This window comes from Oryctolagus cuniculus, chromosome 14 (genome assembly GCF_964237555.1).
Source record: "Oryctolagus cuniculus chromosome 14, mOryCun1.1, whole genome shotgun sequence".
In the NCBI taxonomy this organism is placed as follows: Eukaryota; Metazoa; Chordata; class Mammalia; order Lagomorpha; family Leporidae; genus Oryctolagus; species Oryctolagus cuniculus.
Window position 1 is genome coordinate 93,264,714 of NC_091445.1, and position 22,097 is coordinate 93,286,810.

General features: G+C 43.1%; 1 protein-coding gene across 1 annotated transcript in view; it reads right to left on the reverse strand.

Moving 5' to 3' along the window:
- The window catches only part of LOC108175626 (uncharacterized), a 127,538-nt gene that overhangs the window by 27,412 nt on the left and 78,029 nt on the right, over positions 1-22,097 (reverse strand). The window contains exon 2 of the mRNA XM_070056505.1: positions 2,623-2,796. Within this exon, the coding sequence (XP_069912606.1) occupies positions 2,623-2,796 (174 nt within the window). The remainder of the gene's footprint in view (positions 1-2,622; positions 2,797-22,097) is intronic.

Below are 22,097 nucleotides of genomic sequence, written 5' to 3' on the forward strand. Positions count from 1 at the left end.
AGCCTACCAGGGGATTCCAATTCAATCCCATCGAGGTGGCATGTACCACTGCCATCTCACTGTTCCAGGTGATCAATTTCAGTTCACAGTTGGTCATGGTGGAGGGACTGGGAGTCAAAGGGAGCACATAGACAAGTCTAGTACCTGCTAACGCTAACCGATGGAGTAAATAAAGGGGAGAGTGATCCAACATGGGAAGTGAGATACTCAGCAGACTCATAGAATGGCAGATGTCCTAAATAGCACTCTGGCCTCAGAATCAGCCCTAAAGGCATTCGGAGCTGGCTGAAAAGCTCATGAGAGTATTTCAGGCATGGAAAGCCAAGACACTCTGGCAAAAGATCTCTGCGAGTGAGATCCCAGTGGAAAGAACAGGTCATCAAAGAAGGAGGTACCTTTCTCTGAAGGGAGGAGAGAACCTCCACTTTGACTATGACCTTGTCTAAACAAGATAAGAGTCGGAGAACTCAGAGGGCTTCCATAGCCTTGGAAACTCAGGACTGGAGCATAGGGAGATTACTGATGCCATAGACAGGAGTGTCAATTGGTAAAGTCAACAACAGGAGTCACTGTGCACTTACTCCTCACGTAGGATCTCTATCCTTAATGTGCTGTACATTGAGATTTAATGCTATAACGAGTACTCAAACAATATATTTCACCTTGTGTTTCTATGCGGGTGCAAACTGTTGAAATCCTTACTTAATGCATACTAAACTGATCCTCTGTAAAAAAAAAAAAAAAAGAAATTATCAATTCCCAACTTGACTCTCACTGGGATTAAACATGACAATAGGTCTGCTCTGATTTCATCATCATTTAAAAAAAAATCATCTATTATTTTTCACTTTATGTTTCTGTGTGGGAGCAAACTGTTGAAATCCTTACTTAAGGTATACTAAGCTGATCTTCTGTATATTAAGGTAATCGAAAATGAATCTTGATGTGAATGGAAGGGGAGAGGGAGTGGGAAAGGGGAGGGTTGTGGGTGGGAAGGACGTTATGGGGGGGAAGCCATTGTAATCCATAAGTCGTACTTTGGAAATTTATATTCATTAAATAAAAGTTTAAAAAAAATATTAAAAAAAAAAAAGTTATCTCTTGCAGGCAGACACACAGCAGTCAGCAACACTGAGACAAGGCCATACACAAGGGCTCCCAGGACACAATTTAACCTCTATTGGGGCAATCTCGTTGAATTTAGGGCACAATCACTTGGGACCCAAAGTTCACAACTTTTCTGTGCCATGTTAGAATTCCCTTTTCATAGCTCCTATTCTTCACTGGATGCGAATCCTGTGTAGGCTTATAGTGATACTCATGAAGTAATAAGCTTAATTTGGTTGTGGCAAAGTGAGGTTCTCCATGCAATCTTAGCTTGGTTGGTTACAGGCTACAGCAGCGAGGACCCTGCACATCTGAGAACAGAGGAGGAATCTAGATACATGAGAACACCACTGGAAGCCACCGAATCTATTTCCTGATGGTATCTGCGATGAACACGTCCTGAGGCCCTGGAAAATCGTGTCTGTGCAGACGCACTATGAAGCACTTAGGGCACTGTTACATGCAAAGTGTAGGTGAGATGATGGCTCTGCTCATTGACTGGATGTAATCACTGTGCAACACATGCACCTATCGCAACATCACATTTGGCCCCATGTTCACAACAATTATTTGTCAATTAAAATAAAAATTCAATTTCAAAAAGCAGGATGCAATTTGAATATCGAATGTGGTGGGAAGTGTTTTGAAAATAGGCATTTGGAAATAAGAGATATGAAAGTTAAGAATGGCTGTCTTTTGGTGGCAGGCTTATGGAAGACATCTCTGTTCCTTCTTACATCCTGTGTTGTAAAAGCCATGTATGTGGGCATTGCGTGTGTGTGTGTACACATACAGCTTCTGGCTTGCACTCTCTTTAAGTGGGTGTGGGGTTATCTTCTGAGAGTAGAGGGGTGTGAACCTTTGCAAACATGTTATAGTGGCCTCACTACTTATAACAGCAGCTGTTTGCTCCCAACAGGGAAGGGAAAAACATTAAACGCACACAAGCACTTCCCTAACAGTGTTTGACAAAACCTTTCTGAGGTTACAGGCATCATTAAAAGAGCACGTGGCATTAAAACCTAAAGAAGGAAACAGAACAGCAGGGACTCAATGCAAAAGGCACCAACGCCTCGCTAAAGCACAGAGTGTTCCAAGTGCATGGCTGCTTGACCCCTTCCTCGAGGGACTCCCAGCAGCACCTGGGCGGGCCAGTGTCGGAGCAGAGGGCAGGATGCAGCATCTCAGTGGCTGAGGCCCAGGAGGACGCGGAGCAGAGAGCTCACTCCACCAGAAAGGCCTCCAGCACAGGCAGGGCCTGCCGCAGGGCAGAGGAGCTCCAATCAGTGCTGACGTCTATGATGAAAACATTCAACTAAGTATTTCCCAGACCGAAAACAGAGCAGTACGAGGCTCAAAAATATCTAATTGGTTGCATCGCTCTGTCCTCCCCTGGCAGCAGGAAGGGGTGAACCACTAACACTGCAGTGTGTGTCCTTCTGTCAGGATGTCCTTAGCTTCGAGTAAAGTAATCCAGAGACTTCATGGGGAAGGGGTGCTTTCTGGATCGTTTACCTGAAAGTCCAGTGATGGGACTGCTTTAGGTCGCTGGGTTTCACCAGGGTCAGGATTCTCCGCAGCTCGAGGGTCTGCCACGTATATTCCTGCAGATGTTGTCTTCATCTTCAGCCTGGTTCTCCAAGGGCAGGACCAAGATTGCCATCCTAGTTTCCAAGGTCGAATGCAGCCCTGGAAAGGAAAAAGCTCTTCAGCAGGTGCAGCTCTCTACTACGTCTGGGAACTTTCATCCCCGGCTCCTCCCTGGAGTCCTCCTTCCTCCTACCCCTGGTCTGAGAGGGTGACAAGCCCATCCCTGATTATCCCTGGGACACAGGGAAGGTCCTCTAGCTGAGCTTGAAACCCTGAAGTGGGGTTTACAAGCCCCTCACCCAGAGCAGGACCCCATGGAGAGCCCACAGAATGGAAATAAACAGAACAGTGGACACTGAGTAGAACAAAAGATCGCATCACTGTGTCTATGAAAAAATGCACACAATGAGCAAAAAAGTGTTAAGTGGGGGAACAAAACCAAGGAAGAGAGATTCATCCTCCTAAACAACAATACAATCTATAAAACCACAGTCATAAAAATGTGTGCTTTTGGCGCAGGAATGGACAAATCCATCCATGAAAGAGCAGAGTCCACCGCAGACCCACGTATACTTACATGTGACCATTTAGGACGTGACAAGAGGCGTGTGGAGCCAGAAAACAAAGGGGTTGTCTAATAAATGTTCTCATATGATCAGTGGCCCATTTGGGGAAGGATGAGGTTAGAGCTCAGCTTCATAGAAGGCACAAAAACAAACTCCAAATACAAATGAAGAGCTTACAATAAAATATGTGTGTTAATTCTGACAGAAATGAGAATGTATTTCTCACAGTCTTTGGGTGAGAACAAGCATTTCCAAGCAAGTCACAAAGCCCAACAACCATAAAAGAGAAGGCTGGCAGATGTTAAGATAGGGAAATTGAGAACATGTGGATGATAAAAGATGGCATTCCCAGTTTAAATGGCAGTCTCACTGAAAATATTTACATACTTATAGGAGATGTGTTCTTAATTATTAAACTAATATCCAAAACACAGAAAGAGTGTTCACATATTTAAAAGTCTAAGGCCTTTGAGATAGAGATATTCCTATTCCTAGCTGATCAGTTTCAGGGGGTGACCCCCAGCTCACAAAAGGCCCCTAGGAAGCCTACAAAAGATGGCTGGCAGATAGAGGTTGCAAAGAACCACCCCTTTGTCTCCACAGGGACCACTCTGTGGTCTGCTTCTCCTCAGGAGACCCACCTACCTGGGGCCACGGCATTTCCACCTCTGGCCATCTCAGTGGCCCTACTGCTTTCTTCCTACCTCCAGCAGACAGTCACACCAAAGTGAACTCGCCCCTCAGACCAACACAGTTGGCCGTGCAATCCTCCCTCCCCCTGTAGGGTCCTGTGCCCTGGAGGCAAGGTGCTGGCAGTGAGAGGCAAGTCCTCTGAAGCTCCCCCCAGAGCTCACACCAGCAGAGGCAGGGAGCGTGTGAACCAGGGCCAGAGAGACGTGTCAGGGAGAACCATGAATGAAGGTTTATGTATAATTCATATTCACATTGAACTCAAAAACTTCAAAACTGACTCAGATGCAAATCTCTGATTCCAAACACGCTTTCCTGCTGCTCATTCACTTTTCAGCTGAGACCACGTGGCCTGCAGAAGACACACAAACCTTTCCCAGGGCACGGCTGAATGTGTTCAGATTCAAAGGGAAACGCACCTGCAGTTCACCCTGCTTTGATCACTACACACTGTGTCCAGGTGCTGAATTATCAGTGTGCCCCTAAATACATGCAATGATTCAATTTAAAATAATAATATAATAAAACAGTAACAGTGAAAAAACAAACAATATATAATAGGAACTCATCTTTCCAGCTCTTTTGTAGATCGAGCTGAGATCTGGCAGAATTTAAATGAGGTTTAAACCACAGCCCTGGAACTCAAGCCTTGTGCCCAGGACAGAAAGGGGGGCCGGGCTTCCAGCCAGCACACCAGGCACTCACAAAGAGAGGCCTGACACCAAGTCACTGTGTGTTTTGATCACCGCTCCATTCTCTGGGCGTGGAACAGACACTAGGATGCAGCAGGGGCTTCCCAAGCCTTTACTGAAAGGAGGAAGTGAGGACAGGAAAAAAACCAGGGAGGAAGGCTGAGAATCTGCTCAGAGTGATCTCACACACAGACTACACACACACTCACACAGACCACACACTCACAGACTACACACACACACACAGACCACACACACGCATGCACACTCACACACACACTCACACAGGCTACACACACAGACTACACACACACACACACAGACTACACACACACTCGCACAGACTACACACACACAGACTACACACACAGAGACCACACACACGCATGCACACTCACACACACACTCACACAGGCTACACACACAGACTACACACACAGACTACTCACACACACACAGACCACACACACACATGCACACTCACACACACTCACACAGGCTACACACACAAACTACACACACACTCACAGACTACACATTCACACACACACTCACACAGGCTACACACACACACACTTACAGACTACACACAGACCACACACACGCATGCACACTCACACACTCTCACACAGGCTACACACACAGACTACACACACACACTCATAGACTACACACACAGACTACACATTCACACACACAGACTCATACAGACTACACACACACTCAGACTACTCACACACTCACAGACTACACACACAGACTACACATTCACACACACACACAGGCTACACACACACACACTCACAGACTACACACACACTCACACAGACTACACACACAGACTACTCACATACATACAGACCACACACACATGCACACTCACACACACTCACAAGGCTACACACACACAGACTACACACACACACTCAGACTACACAGACTACACATTCACACACACACAGACTCATAAAGACTACACACACACAGACTCATACAGACTACACACACACTCACACAGACTACTAACACACTCACAGACTACACACACTCAGACTACACACACATTCACACACAGACTACACACACACTACACACACAGACTACACATTCACACACAGACTCACACAGACTACACACACACTCACAGACCACTCACACACACACTCACAGACTACACACACATGCTCACAGACTACACACACACACACAGACTACACACACACACTCACATTCACACACACAGACTCACACAGACTACACACACACAGACTACACATGCACTCACACACACACTCACAGACTACACACACAGACTACACACACACTCAGACTACACACACATGCACCCACACTCACATAGACTACACACACAGGCTACTCACACACACACAGACCACACACACATACACACACACAGAGACTACATACACACACACATGCACACAAACTACACACACATGCACACACACTCACACAGACTACACACACACTCATTCACAGACTACACATAGACCACACGCACATACTCACACGCACACACACTCACATACACACACTCAGACTACACACACATGCACACACACAGACTATACACACATGCACACACAAACCACACACACACTCACAGACTACACATAGACCACACACACATACTCACACACACACAGACTACACATTCACACACACGCACACACACACACTCAGACTGCATGCACACACAGACTATACACACATGCACACACACACAAACCACACTCACACTCAGACTACACACACATATGCAGACTACACACGCATGCACACACACACAAACCACACTCACACACTCAGACTACACACACATGCACACACCACCCTCTCTATTTAGCAGAACAGAGATGCTTGTGATGGAAGGTCCTGAGGTCTGTCCTTACAGTTTCTAAGTCAATGGTGCGAGGAGTCAAACACTGCAGAGACTGGTCCTCACTTTTAGATTTTATATTATTGCCGTAAGAGCACTTAACGTGGGACCTGCTCCCTTGACAGATTTTTAAGTGCACAGGGCCATACTGTTAACTGTTGGCACAGTATCGCTCAGCAGATGTCGAAAACTTTTTCCTCTTGCATAACTGAAACTTTACACCTGTTCGTAGAAATTCTCCATTTCTCCTCGCCACAGCCACCATTCCCTTCTCTGTTTTTATGAAGCTGCCACAAATTTTTTAAGTGTGCAGTAGTCAGTAAGTGAGAAACGTTACAGAAACTCAAAAGGCTAAGGAGGGAGCATTCACTTAAACAGATGGCCATGGAAGGGTTAGTGCTTTTGCACAGTACACATGAAAGCCAATGTTTAATTTATAATATTGTCAATGTTGAGTCATATTTGTATTTCTGATCACTGGTGTCTTAATTCACATCTGAACTGGGAAGAAAGGAAACTACTAATGAACTACCCTGCAGTAACCTTTTCAGTTAATAATATTATCAACCTGAAATGATAGGAGCAAGAGAGTAGGGCAAAAATGATAAAAAGTATGTAAAGAATTGCCATGCAAACGAGGAGAGTCAAGAAAACCCATTCATTTCCAAGGAGGCTGAATTGAAATCCCAACTTGGGGAGGAGAAGCCATTAGGTTAATAAATCAAACTTTAGAAAAGAAGGCAAATGGGCAAATGAAAGGAAATGTAAGAGACTGGAGAGGAAAAAACCATTCTAGAGACACAGGGAGGTGCAGAAGGGAGGAAGGAACGCGGATGATCTGCTGGAACACAGATCCCACAGCCAAGAGGCTTGGCTCAGCTCTGCTGAAGTCACTCCATCGCTTGCCCGGAAGTTTCCCCAGGCCCTTGGCTGGGTCACGAGGTCTCAGTGACCTACAGATGTCACTGGCATGAACAGGAGGAACCTAGCATAGGGACTCTGACAGAAGCATGCACAGTCCTTTGCACTGAGCTGCTATGGACATAGGATGGCTGGGCTTTCTTGTGTTGATTAACTCTTTCCTCACAGTTCTGGAAGTTACTCTCTATTGCCCATTTAGAAGGATACTTCTATTGATTTGAACCATGCACCAAGTCTATCACAAACACAAGAAGGAATTTTTAAATATGTCATTTGAATAAAGAAAATTCTCTTGAACTTAGTGTCTCTTCAAAAAAATACGCACAGTGCGGGTGGGCATTTAGCCTAGTGGTTAAGATACACGTTAGGACACTCACAATACTACACTGAAGGACCTGGGTTCAGTCCCCAGCTCTGCTTCTGACTCCAGCTTCCTGCTAATGCAGGCTCTGGGAGGCAGTGGTGACGGCTTACGTACGTGAGTTCCTGCCACCCAGAGGAGACTTGAACTGAGTTCCTGGTGCCTGGCTACCTCTGCCCCACAACTGCACCATTGTAACACTGCGCCTCTGCACCATTGCAGACACTTGGGAAGTGAACTAGAGGATGGAAGACCCCTCCCCTCCCCTCTCCTTCCCCTCCCCTCCCCTCTCCCTCCCCCTTCCTCCTTCTCCCTCCCTCCCTCTCCCTCTCTCTCTCCCTCCTTCCCTCCCTTCCTCCCTTCCTCCCTCCCACCCTCTTTTCTTCTGGCCTCCTCCCTCCTACTTTCTCTGCTTATCAAGTAAATAAATAAATAAATAAATAAATTTTTTTTGAAAAAAATCACATCAATATCTCTTGAAGAAATGTTTGAAATACTTTTCAGACCAGCAAAAAGAGTCAACAGACACACACACGCGGACACAGAGTCTCCAGATATGAGGCCTCTTCGGAAAGCGCGTGGAAAGTGAAACGAAGAGGCAAGCATCTGCAAAGTGCTTTGGCAGGAAGCAAAGCCTCCCTCAACTGCTCTCAGAGAAGGCTTCTCACCCAAGCTCGAACTCAGGGCAGTCACACACGCACTGGGTCCCGCAGGTCCTGAAAAAGGAACCAGGTCTACTAGGACCCAAACGTGCATGCTTCTTCAGGTTCCAGTTGCTACCCCTTTCTGTCATGCCCTCTGGCTTTGAATAAAACCAAGGCCACACCATGAATCATGATCTCTGGCTTTGGAGGACACGTCAAGAGCCCGAATAACTGTTCAGAAATGCGAGGGATTCTGCTCACATGAAGAACGGTAACTGACAGGAAATGGGAGAGAGAGTTGGAGCAGGCAACCTTCTTCTCTTCCACGGGGACTCTCCCACACTCCTGGCTGCTGATCCTGACGTGGAAGCCGTGGGACTGTGCAGCCCTTGCCTCGCCTTCACCTCTTCCTCGTCTTTCCGGCCTTTTCCTTGCTTCATTTCCCTGCCCCTGTACCTTCCAAGTGAAATATCCACACCTCAACCTTTGTCTAAGGTTCTGTCTTTCTAAGGTAACCTGTGTTACTACCCTGTGTCCCAGACTCACACTGACAGGCATTGCCTGTGACATGAAAAAAAGGTACAGTAGAGTCTGGATGTTGGAAGGCAAATTCCATTGGATTTGCCTTAAGCATCTCTGGCTTAGTCTTTTTTTTTTTTTTAATAACTCATGGGCAAGAGGAACTGGATATAAATATGAAGGTACTATTGCATAGTATTTGTGGACTGTCGTATAAAAACCACAATTATATCTTCACTGATATAAACAGATAAGTGAATCCCATTCATGGGGAGCCCAGGTGCCTGGGTTGGGTACACACATAGAATAATCCACAGATGACAGCCCTGCAGAGGCTCGGCCATGCCTGGCTGAGTTATGCAGCATAGTGGAAACCTCCAGGAGCACAGAACCAAGCAGCACAAACCACCTTCACTACCAAGTTCAGTTATTGAGCCTGTCAGCCCGAGAATGGCATAGCAGATCAACTGCATTTGTGATACAAACTGGAAGACATTTAGTAGCTGGTTGGAAAATGTGTATGTGGACCCTTGGGAACTACGAGGCTGTTGTCTTAGGGACCCCAGTCTGATTTTACAGCTCTACGCAAAAATCTTTCAGAGGAGACGAACGCTCGGCCAAGGGTTATTCTCAAAAGCTTTGGAGCTCCTGGTGAGGTGCAGTCCCGGCGGGAACAAATGCTTGTGCTCCAGAGGAAACAGCACAGTAAAGCCAGGCCCAGAGGAGGCTGCTGAAACCAAATCTCCACAAAACCAAGAAAAAGATCTTAATCACCTTGTTATTAAAATATTAATTTCTTGTTAAGCACTTGAAAGGATAAATATATTTACCTTTTTTGGACTTTACACAATGTATAAATGTAGTGAAACTTCGCATGGCACCCCACACATAGGTATAATTGGGAAAAAAGGAATAAAAACTTTAATTTCTATTGTTTACCAAAAAATAAACATAGCTATCACGTTTCCCTAGGTTACAAAGAAAACAAAGAAAAAGGAACTGTATAAGCATAGTTTTAGTAACCAGCTCACTGACCACAGATGATCTCATATGTACTCTATTACAAATTTCTTTTTTGGGCCAGCGCCGCGGCTCACTAGGCTAATCCTCCGCCTAGCGGCGCCGGCACACCAGGTTCTAGTCCCGGTCGGGGCGCCGGATTCTGTCCCGGTTGCCCCTCTTCCAGGCCAGCCCTCTGCTGTGGCCAGGGAGTGCAGTGGAGGATGGCCTAGGTGCTTGGGCCCTGCACCCCATGGGAGACCAGGAAAAGCACCTGGCTCCTGGCTCCTGCCATCGGATCAGCGCGGTGCACCGGCCGCGGCGGCCATTGGAGGGTGAACCAACGGCAAAAGGAAGACCTTTCTCTCTGTCTCTCTCTCTCTCACTGTCCACTCTGCCTGTCAAAAAAAATTTTTTTTCTTTTTTGGACAGGCAGAGTAAGTGAGAGAGAGAGACAGAGAGAAAAGTCTTCCTTTTCCATTGGTTCACCCCCCAATGGCTGCTGCGGCTGGTGCACCGCACTGATCTGAAGCCAGGAGCCAGGTGCTTCTCCTGGTCTCCCATGGGGTGCAGGGCCCAAGCACTTGGGCCATCCTCCACTGCACTCCCGGGCCACAGCAGAGAGCTGGCCTGGAAGAGGGGCAACTGGGACAGAATCTGGGCCCCAACCAGGACTAGAATCCGGGGTGCCGGCGCCACAGGTGGAGGATTAGCCTATCGAGCCATAGTGCCGGTCAATTATAAAAATTTTTAAAAGTCACAATTTCAGTCACACTTTCTGATGAAATGCAGATAAATTATACTAATTTGATACCTTCTTCTTTTCTAAATCAGGGACATCTTACACAGGGATTTCTGTTGGAAGATGTTTGTCATTCTAGATGTGTTCATAAAGAAGAAACATGTTAGGAAATGTACTTTGAATTTACGAAAGAGAAGAAAGAAGATCCCAGAAACTGAAGACAGTATCCACAGTAGTCCCAGAGCCAAGTTCATGGCCTTTGACATGGCCCCACCTGGTTCCCCAAGTTGCCTCATGCGTGCTGTGTCACCAAAGTTGAAGAATTTGGACATAACAGGTGATAAGAATGAGAAGAATAACAAAAGTATTCCTCATTTTTAGAGCCATGGAAACAAATGCTCATCAAATAAGAATTGGAATTAGTCTTCCATTAACCACAGAGATTTACACAGACATTGAGTATACCTTGAGATTTCAAAATCAACTTGAATAAAGCCAGTAAATAGTATATATTACCTTCCTCTCCCTTTCCTTATCAAAGACAGAGGATGAGACAAAGTAGAGAAGTCACAGGATGCAGAAAGCACTGTTATTGGTGAGCGCAGAATCCAGCAACCTCCAGAGCACTACCCACGTGTCTTTCCTCCAAGCTCCTGCACCTGCCAGCTGACTATGATGGGAGCTCTGCTCAACGCCAAACGCCTGACAGAATTCCTGGTCTCACGTGGCTATCACACCACGTGTACTTTGTCCCATATTTGCATGTCAGGCACTTTTATCAGTGTGTAGTATGTGTGTTGAAATGCACATAGCACAGGTATGCAGCGCAACGAAGGAGGAGGAAACAGACACGCCCAAGTAACTGCCACCCATGTCAAGATGCTGGAGAACCCAGGCTACAATACAACCACTGCCCCGAAGGGCGATGCCCACCCTAAACTCACTTGCACTGCTGAGTGTGGCAATGTCAAATCTCCTGTTCACTCATTAACATCTGATCATTATTACTCCACACGTTACTTATCCAATCTACCCTTGATGGTTATTTGTGATTGTAAGTGCTCATGCATTTCTGAGTCTGTTTTATTTCAAGTCCACTGAATTATCTTGAGTCTATTTTATTGACGTTTCTAATACTGCACAAATACTATACATCATAATAATATTAAAAAATATGTTATGTGATCACTTCATTCTTCAAATTTATCTTGGCTATTCACTGCCTTTTGATCAATCTACACATTCAAGAAAGCAGTTGGCTAATTCAAGAGAGAACTACAGATGCTGTTATTCAGTCCACCTTGTATCTAAAGAGCACCATGAGTAGGTAGGCTTGGCATCTGTTTTCTTTGATCTATTGCTGCATAAAAATCAATGTAAAATTTAATGACTGAGAATAATAAATTACTGTTATCATTCCTGGTTCTTGGAGTGGACCCAGCTCCACTGAGTGGCTGTCCCTTGGAGTTGGAGTCTTTTCACAGGGAAAGTCAAAGGTCAGCTGGAACAGGATCATCCAAAGGCTCACCTGGGCTTCCACTCACCTGTCTATCCCATCACCTCCTCTGGCCAGAAAGACGGTGTCTAGCTGGGTGTCTCTCTTTGTGTATGGCCTTTACTGGTGGCTAGTTTGAGCTTCCTCAGAGAGGGCAGCTGGGTTCCATGAGCAAATATTTCAAGAGACCCACACCAAAGCTGCAAGGCTTCGTGGGACCTGACCTTGAAGTCATAGCAAAAATTCTTGCTAGTCATAGCAACAGACCAGATTCAAAGGGTTATAAGCTGGACTCCAGCTCTTGAAATCCCACATTTTCTCACTTCTTCTATCCAGAAATCAGTTTGACTTCCCCTTCACTTGAATCTCAACTGTCCTAGAATATCTAACAAATTATTTAACAAGAATTCACTGTTTTTTTCTCTACACCTGTTGGCTATTTAATAGCAAAATCCCTTAGGTGTCAGACAATGCAGTCCTTCAGAGCAGTGAACTCACCTGCTTTTTCATCCTGACTGCCAGTGAAGGCTGAGCATGAGCCCACTATCACATTTTTCCATTGTCCTACCAGTTTTATTAACATTCTAAAGAACAAATTCACAAAATTTAATTTGAAAAGACCTATTCCAAAACCCTGGAGAAAAAAAATGACTTTATCCATGGCTGATGTTAAGAAACCATTGAGGGGCCAGCGCTGTGGCACAGTGGGTTAAAGCTCTGGCCTGAAGCGCCAGCATCCCAAATGGGCGTCGGTTCAAGACCCGGCTGCTCCACTTCCAATCCAGCTCTGTGCTATGGCCTGGGAAAACAGTAGAAGATGGCACAAGTCCTTGGGCCCCTGCAACCACATGGGAGACCTGGAAGAAGCTCCTGGCTCCTGGCTTCAGATTAGCACAGCCAATTGTGGCCAGTTGGGGAGTGAACCAGCAGATGGAAGATTCGATCTCGATCTCTCTCTCTCTCTCTCTCTCTAGCTCCTAGCTTCAGATTAGCGCAGCCAATTGTGGCCAATTGGGGAGTGAACCAGCAGATGGAAGATCTCTCTCTCTTTCTCTCTTTGCCTCTCCTCTCTCCGTGTAACTCTCATTTTCAAATAAATAAATAAATCTTTAATTTAAAAACAAAAAAACCACTGAAAAAATTGTCTAGCTGAAGATCTGGAAATTTTTCCACTGCCTATTTTCATGGCAATCAATATTTATTAAGAGTAAGAAATTTATAGATTATAACTGAACAGGCTAATTCTTCTTTCTTTGTATTCAAATTTTGCCTTATTTGTGGCATAGAAAATGTATCAGATCATTTGAGGAATCCTCACCCTGTATACATTAAAACATAAAGTAAATTAAAATTCTAATAAAAATTGAATTCATGTATCTCTAGTAGAAGAAGGACCCACTGATATAATCTTGAAAGCTAACCTGAATGGGTCAGAGAATAGGGGAAAGGCACCAAAATAGAAAAAGGTTTTTACTGTTGGAAAAACTCTAAATTAGAGAGTTGAAAAGCATTGAAAATGACAAATTTTGAGCAAGTTATTTTTACATTTGCCTGAGAGTAGGGATTTCTTAAAGTCACAGCAGTGTTGGAGAATAAACTGTGGTTAGAAGACAACAGCAATCGAGAGGGTGAGTTCCAGTCTTCAGAGTGTAAGATGCACCTCCCACAAGGCTGTGCAACACACTGAGGGAGAAAGAACGAGATACGAACTGAGGCCTCCTAGCAACCACAGCAGCAGGGTCTGCCAGCCAGCAGAGGCCCCTGCAGCCTGTCAGGCCTCCCGAGATCGCAGCTCCAGCCCACGTTCTGACTGATTTCACAAGAGACAGCTAGGACAGTGGCCAGGGAGGCTGGACTCCACTAAGGAGCACCCAACAACTCACCTTCCCACTCAATTAGTCCTGACAGCAGATGATGAAGCATAAGCATCTGATTCTTTTTTATTTGTTTTTATTTTTTATTTTAGCTCCTACTTACAAGGGAGAACTGTGTTATTTGTCTTGGTGACATGATGTCCTCCAGTTGTATACATTTTGTTACAAATGGTAGAATTTCATTCTTTGTAATAGCTGGATAATATTCCATTGTGTATATAGCACATTTTCTTTATCCATTCATCTGATGATGAACACCTTGGTTGATTCCAGATTTTGGCTATTAGGAATGGTCCTGCTATAAACATGGTGGTATCTCTTTAATACATGGTGTTCATGTCTTTTGATGCATATACCCAGTAGTGGGATTGCTAGATATGAGGCAAGTCCATTTCTAGTTTTCTAAGATATCGACACACTGTTTTCCACAGTGGCTATTTCAGATTCCCACCAACAGCATGTAAGTTTTCCCCTTTTTCCACATCCTTGCCAACATCTATTACTCTCTGTCTTTTGGATTTTAATCATTCTGACAGGGTGAGGTGATATCTCATTGTGGTTTTGATCTGCACTTCCCTGACGGCCAGTGATGCTGAGTGTATTTTCATATGTTTGTTAACCATTTACATTTCTTCTTTGAGAACTATTGAGGTCCTCTGCCCATTTCTTAATTGGATTGGTTGTTTTTTGGTTGTTGAAATTTTTAAGTCACTGATATATTCTGAATATTAGTCCTTTGTTGGGTAGGTTGCTCCTTTCAACCATTTTAAGTGTACAGTTCAGTGTCATAAGTCCATTTGCATTGTGTAATCATCACCAACTATCCACCTCTAGAATTTTTCTTATCCCATACTGAAATTCTTTATCTATTTCTTCAGTCCCTCAGTATCTAGACTGCCATTCTATTCTCTGTCTTTGTAAATTTTATGTAGGTTTTTATATTCCATTACACCTGAGGAGGCACCCAAACTTGTCTCCTATTAAGTTCCATCTATCAACATAAAAAAGATAGTAAACACCATTTATATTAATAAACAGAAAAGGTTAAATTGGAAATACAGAAAATATAGTCTTTAAGTGTTTATTTAAAAAACCCAAACTAAATTATGCTCAGTGGAAATATGCAGTATTAAATATGCTTGATGATAGGATGATTGTATTAATGTCTTAGGAAAATAATGTCATTCTTTACTTATCTACCAATAATTATCAAAAGTTTTTAATATGTAAAAATAACGATAATTTTGAAACAAATTATTACATATCTTGGATGATAAAACAGAGAATGGTGAACAGAGTCTATATAGACTCCTCATCTATTACCATGTCAACTATCTACCTATCTAACATTTACTCATCAATCTACCTATATCTGTAATGCATCTACCTATTTTCTTTATATATCTATATATGAAGAAATTCTGAATTTCACTTTAAATGATAATGAGGCTTAGTGAAAAAATTAAGTTGAAAGTAACTGAGAGTTAATAGTCATTCAATTATCTGCATCACTTAAAATTTGACAGAATGTGCACATATTGCATTGTGCAACTAAACTGGGAAAGTATTGTGCAAGAAGTAAAAAATAGGTGCAAGTACTGAACTTGCAAAATCTATCATTAATACATGAATGTGAACCACTCTTTATGTAAAAAAGAATAGTTAAAGCACTATAATGAAAAGGGCACAAAAATACCTTGAGATTAATTTCAAATTAATTTTCTTAAGGCCCAGATTGATGGGCAAGGGAAATGAAGAAAAGTGTAGCTTAACATAGTGATGAGAAAATACAGTTTAAATTATAGATATAGAAATACAAAAAGTAGCAAAGCAGAATCACAGACATCCCAAATTATGAGGGAGAATTTAATATCCTGGTCAACATGGATTTACAGAATAGGTTTAAACTGGGAATGACCTTCTGTGTGAGTAGGAAAGAAAACACTTTCACAGATAAAAATGTAGGCAAACTATTTCTCATAAGAAACAATATGATAATCATTCTTCTAACTTCATTTTATTTTTCAAAGTCTTGATCTCAGCTATTCCTGGCTTCCACTGTAGCTTTACTCTTCTCTCAGCATAGAAGTCATCTTTCATCTTTTATTCTCCTTAACTGTACTCATAAGTGTGCCAAGCAAGGGTCAAAGAGAAGAGGCTGAGGAAAAAGACACCGGTTCATGCAGAGCTACTAACAACTGCATTTCTGGTTCTTGTTTTCTCTTGTGAACCGTATTACTTTTACTGCGTGCTTAAGCCAACTGCTTCTGTAGTACCTGTAATAAAATTTTGCTGTACAGAATTTGAATTTAGCACCTACAAAGAGCCTCACTGATGTGAAATAATGATTCTCTAGATGACACTCACGAAACACAGTGCAACTGAGTAAAAAGGAAATTTGGAGAAGATTTTGATAGCTATCTCCAGGCACATAGATTTGTGAAGCATCAGTGCATCACAATCCCGGTTTTCATCTGCCTCTAATCTGAAGCCCTCCTGGACAGGAGACCCAGTCAGGAGAGTGCAGATCAGGGGTCAACAGAGAAGATACACGGCTGCATCTCCGCCTTCTGGCTAAGCGCACGTGCAGAGATGACACATTCACTCACTACACATTATGGGGTAATACTCTTTAACAAACAAGGTAACCAATTACTAAATTTCCTGAAGAGTATTTTGCAAACTTTGACCACCTGCTTTCACTGAGCCACAGATACAGGAATTTAACGAGGACTGATGCCTATGTTTCAAATGTAGTATCAAAAGTGACTGTGAAACGAAAATACTAAAATAGACACAAAAGCAACACCGTTGAAGTGTTAAAATGTTACTCTACTAAACAAAATAATGGATTACTTTATAGTATTTTAGAAACAACTGGTTAGAAATCTCCACAAAATATGGGATAATAGCCTTACAGAAAATATTCCCAATAGAGTAAAATTTTATCTCTTCTGATATTTTTAGGTGTTGTAGTTTATCAGAAGGGTACAACATGATTGACATAGCATTTTCATTTAAAATGTTATATTTTAATTGATAAAATATGCATATTAAATTAAGTTCATATTTTAAAAGTTGTTTAGAATCCAAAATTCCTGATGGGTTGACAAGAAATGCTACAAGATGGTAAAATAGGATAAAGGTAAAGATAGTGAATCTAAAATAAAACTTAAATCTTGAGCTTCTGGAGGTGGCAGAAACATCAGTGTGTAATAGAAGAAGAATTGTTTTAAAAAGGAGAGAAATATACATTGAAATATGGTGAAACAAATACATATGTTTCATATAATTTATGAATATGACTGATTTCTCATAAAATTAATGCTACGGTTTTCACAGAATCCTTTCAGGCCGAGAAGTTTAACATTATAAAGGAGACAGAAGTCAAAGTATGAAATCCCAGAGCCTAATAGTGTGTCCCTTCTTCCAAAATCACCACTAGTGGTCTAAGCTCCAAGAAGTGTATGTGTAAGGAGATGTCAACAATACATGAAATAAAGGGAAGGCTTTGACTCCATGCATGAGTGCATAATTCAAACATCAGATTCTAATTCCCTCCATGTCAAGCAAAGTCTGCTCTTGCACTGCTCAGTGCACTTGAAGAGAGTGGTTCACACAGACGTGGTCACACATACTCACAGCTCTGGGACCATTTTTCTCCAGTGAGATGCTCAGGATCAAGCCAGCACTACATCACTGTTCTGATCGCAGCTGTCTCCCCATCACCTGGTTCCCTCGCAACACTGTGCAGTTCTGACACTTCTATGAAACCTGCTATGCATGAGCCTCACAGTCATAGCTTGTGGGCTGCCAGCTCGCACATTATTACACAGACGCTCTCAACAGACTCATTATGAAACAGTATTTCTAAAATACAATCACAGATTTTTTCTGGACTTTGTTCATAGTCATTAGAATATTTGAGAAACAAATGGAGAAGTAACAATTGTATATGAAATCCCATCAGATACTACAACCCCCTTACAAGTAATATTGTGAGATAATATTTTTAAATAGAATTATATTAGAGGCTGTTGGGTCAAGTGTTATGCTCAACTGAAGATGTATGGATTGATAAAGTCTGAAAACCACTCTGGGAACTGAAACATAGCAGACACCAAACAACAACTACTGAGGAGAATAACAGGAAACCAATGATGATCAAATCTTAATCTGGGGGCCAGCGCCATGCCTCACTTGGCTAATCCTTCGCCTGTGGCACCAGCATCCCATATGGGCACTTGGTTCTAGTCTCGGCTGCTCCTCTTCCAGGCCAGCTCTCTGCTGTGGCTGGGAGGGCAGTGGAGGATGGCCCAAGTGCTTGGGCCCTGCACCCGCACAGGAGACCAGGAGAAAGCACCTGGCTCCTGGCTTCAGATCAGCGCAGCATGCCGGCCATTGTGGCCATTTGGGGGGTGAACCAACGGAAGGAAAATCTTTCTCTCTGTTTCTCTCACAGTCTATAACTCTACCTGTCAAAAAAATAAAATCTTTTTTTTTTTTACAGGCAGAGTGGACAGTGAAAGAGAGACAGAGAGAAAGGTCTTCCTTTTGCCGTTGGTTCACCCTCCAATGGCCGCCGCGGCCGGCGCGCTGAAGCCAGCGCACCACGCTGATCCGATGGCAGGAGCCAGGTACTTCTCCTGGTCTCCCATGGGGTGCAGGGCCCAAGCACTTGGGCCATCCTCCACTGCACTCCCTGGCCACAGCAGAGAGCTGGCCTGGAAGAGGGGCAACCGGGACAGAATCCGGCGCCCTGACCAGGACTAGAACCCGGTCTGCCAGCGCCGCAAGGCGGAGGATTAGCCTAGTGAGCCACGGCACCAGCCCAAAAAAATAAAATCTTAATCTGGGCATTTCAGGCATGGAAAACAAAGACACCACAGCAAAAAATGTCCTACATGAAGGATCTCTGTGAGTGAGACCCCAGCAGAAAGAAGTAGCCATCAAAGAAGAATGTACTTTTCTCTAAAGGGAGGAGAGAACTTCCACTTTGCTTATGGTTTTGTCCAAATACTGATAGAGTTTTTGGACTAAAAAGGATTCCACAGCATAGGCAACTCATGTCAAGAGCCTCGAGTGGTCACTGACATCATATATAAGAGTGTCAATTGTTAAATCAACAACAGGAGTCACTCTGCACTAATTCCCCATGCAGGACTTCTGTCCTCAATGAGTTGTATTGAGCGTTAACTGTAAAACCAGTTCTCAAACAGTGTGTGTGTGTGTGTGTGTGCGCGTGTGAAAACTGCTGAAATCTTTACTTAGCACAGAGTTGGTCCTCTGTGTACAAAGTTAATTGAAAATGAATCTCAATGGAGAATGGGACTGGCAAGGGGAGAGGAAGGAGGAGGAGGGTGAGAATATGGGAGGGAGGGTGGGCACGGTGGGAAGAATCACCATATTCCTAAAGTTGTACTTACGAAATTTGTATTCCTTAAAAAATAAATTTTAAAAAAGCACCAAAAAACAAAACTGAATCTGGGAATAGGTTGACAAACAAGTAAGTGAAAAATATAAAGGACCCTTCTCCAGAATCACCCCATTAAGTCACTCCCCAATTTTTGATCCATACAAACTGTGAGCCACCACTTGTGGGTGTATTCGTTTACGGCAGGAGATCACTGACACAATAAACTGTGACACAAAATAAATATGAAGACCTGATGGGTGATGTCTGCAAAAGTCCACGGGGCATAAATATTCAGCAACTGCAAAGTCTTGCGCAAGTCCACTGCAGTCAGCATGCTTAGCACGTGGTGGTGCTGTAGCAGCAGCAGGACATCTTCAGGTGTTGCTGGGAATGAAAGGTCCCAAGACTTTAGCCCATGAAGGAAAGGGCTGTTCAAACCTCTCCCACTGCTTCTAGCTACTGATGTCATTTGTGGAATACAGAATTGATTCACTGCCAAGTGAATCAACCAGTTTCAGCAAATGGTTCACACTCTCTGAACCCCAGTCGCTAATTCAAGAAGTTCAACTAAATATTTGTCTTGGTATGAAATAATTCTAAAAGGCAGTAGGCAGAGATTCACATGACTATTGACTTTTTATTTCTAATATTTACTGACCTCCTGCTATGTGTCAGGCATATTATGTATTATGCAGGTGTCATCTTCATTAATCGTCTCAACAACCCCCACGACGCCGATAATATTATCATCCTGATTTTGCAAATAAAGAAATACAGAATCCATGGCACAGAGGAGTTACATAACTATCTTGAAGTCTCACAGATGGTAAGCTCAAAATTCTTAAAATTTTGTGGCTGACAACAATAATCCAAAGATGACACTTAATTAAGTCTCCACTTTGTGGTGTGGTCAGTTGAATTTCTTTATGGAAGAATCTAAGCTCCTTAGTACAAGGGCATTTATTTATGAATTTGTGTATCCCCAATGCATAACACAGCAAATTCTATTAAGTGCTTATTGAATGAATGTGTGAATGCATGAACACATAATGAGCTATGGAAATATCTTTAATTCACATATGGCTATAAACATGATGTAGAAGTTAAATATTTGGAACATCGTGAGATGATCCTTTACTTCCTGCTAGTTGCATTTATTAGGAATCCTAACAAATGCTACAGAGAAAGCCCACCCACTACCCTACTTGCAAAGTGCATGCTAACCATCAGATTGTCACTGCACAATGAATAAAACAGATGAACTACATAGTAGAGAAATGGCGTAAGTATATTCTGGCATAGTGATTTGAGTAGGTCCATTCTTGGAGATACACAAAGTCCCACAGAGACCCCTGACTGAAGTAAAGGGATTCCATGACCTGTGCCCCCAACAAGACTGTTAGCTTGACTGTGCAACTGCAGTGACTAAGAATCAATGAAAACTCACATGGAAGAATTGGAGACTTAAAATTGGCTTAGATATGAACATGATAGCTCTCTCAGAAATATGAAATCCCCTTTTAGGGGACAGACCACTTGAATCCCTACCATCAAGCAAATGGACCACTGCGATTTTTCATTTCTCCCTCAAGAATGTGAAAGAAGACATGCTGAAGTCTTAGATGGATGGTACTTGTCTGGGAGAACTGAGGCAAGACCAGCTAGACCAGTTGGATCCAGGCACTCACTATGGTTATAAGGAACCAGACAAGAGTAGGGAACCACACCGCAGGCAGACGTAGGAAGCACAGTCTTGCAAGGAATAAAAATAGAAACAACACGAAGTCCCTGTCTCCACATGACGAAACCTACTTCCAAAATCGTGTTCACATTATAAGTTGTTTCTTTTAAATTTTTTGGAAATGAAGACACATCCTGTCCCATTTCCAGGCTGCAAATGAGTTTTGCTGAGTTATGTAGGCTCCATTCTTTCTCTGGGGCTTCTTGGTACCTAAGTTATTTACTTTGATTCTTCACTAATCGCACAGATTCCAATATGTGATTTTTTAATCAAGAAAGACTCCTAGGACTTGTGTATCCTAAACTCTTTAGTCTTCAAATGTCTCTTCTTCAGGTGATGGTTCAGCAGGCACTAACGTTCTTTCATTTGATGGAAATGTCAGAGAGATTGCATCTCAACCTGCCTTAAGGTCCACTTGCTGTGTTATCCTTTGCCTTTGAACTTATCCCCAGAATGTTCACGTTATTGACGATTTTATATAAATCTTTGAACCCAAAAATGTGCTCAAAAAACTGTAGATCTGGTTCTTTTCCCAGTTATCAACTTTTCAGATAGCTTTGAAATGTATTGTAATTGCAACCTCAAAGCCAGCAATTAACGTAGATAATTTTAGACCTTATTTCATGCCTATTAGCTCTTCCTATTATAAAAGGTGTTTGTTTGATGGTCTGCACTTGGATCACCTCTGACTGTCTCAGACCTTCTCACTGAATACTCTGATTGCAGTGTGGGTTCCAGTCCCATCCTCACTGTTTCTGTTTTATTCTTTGTTTCAGCAAGAGTCATTAGGTCTTCACCAGTGTCTTCTTGGCCATTTCTCTCCCTCTCCATCTCTCATTT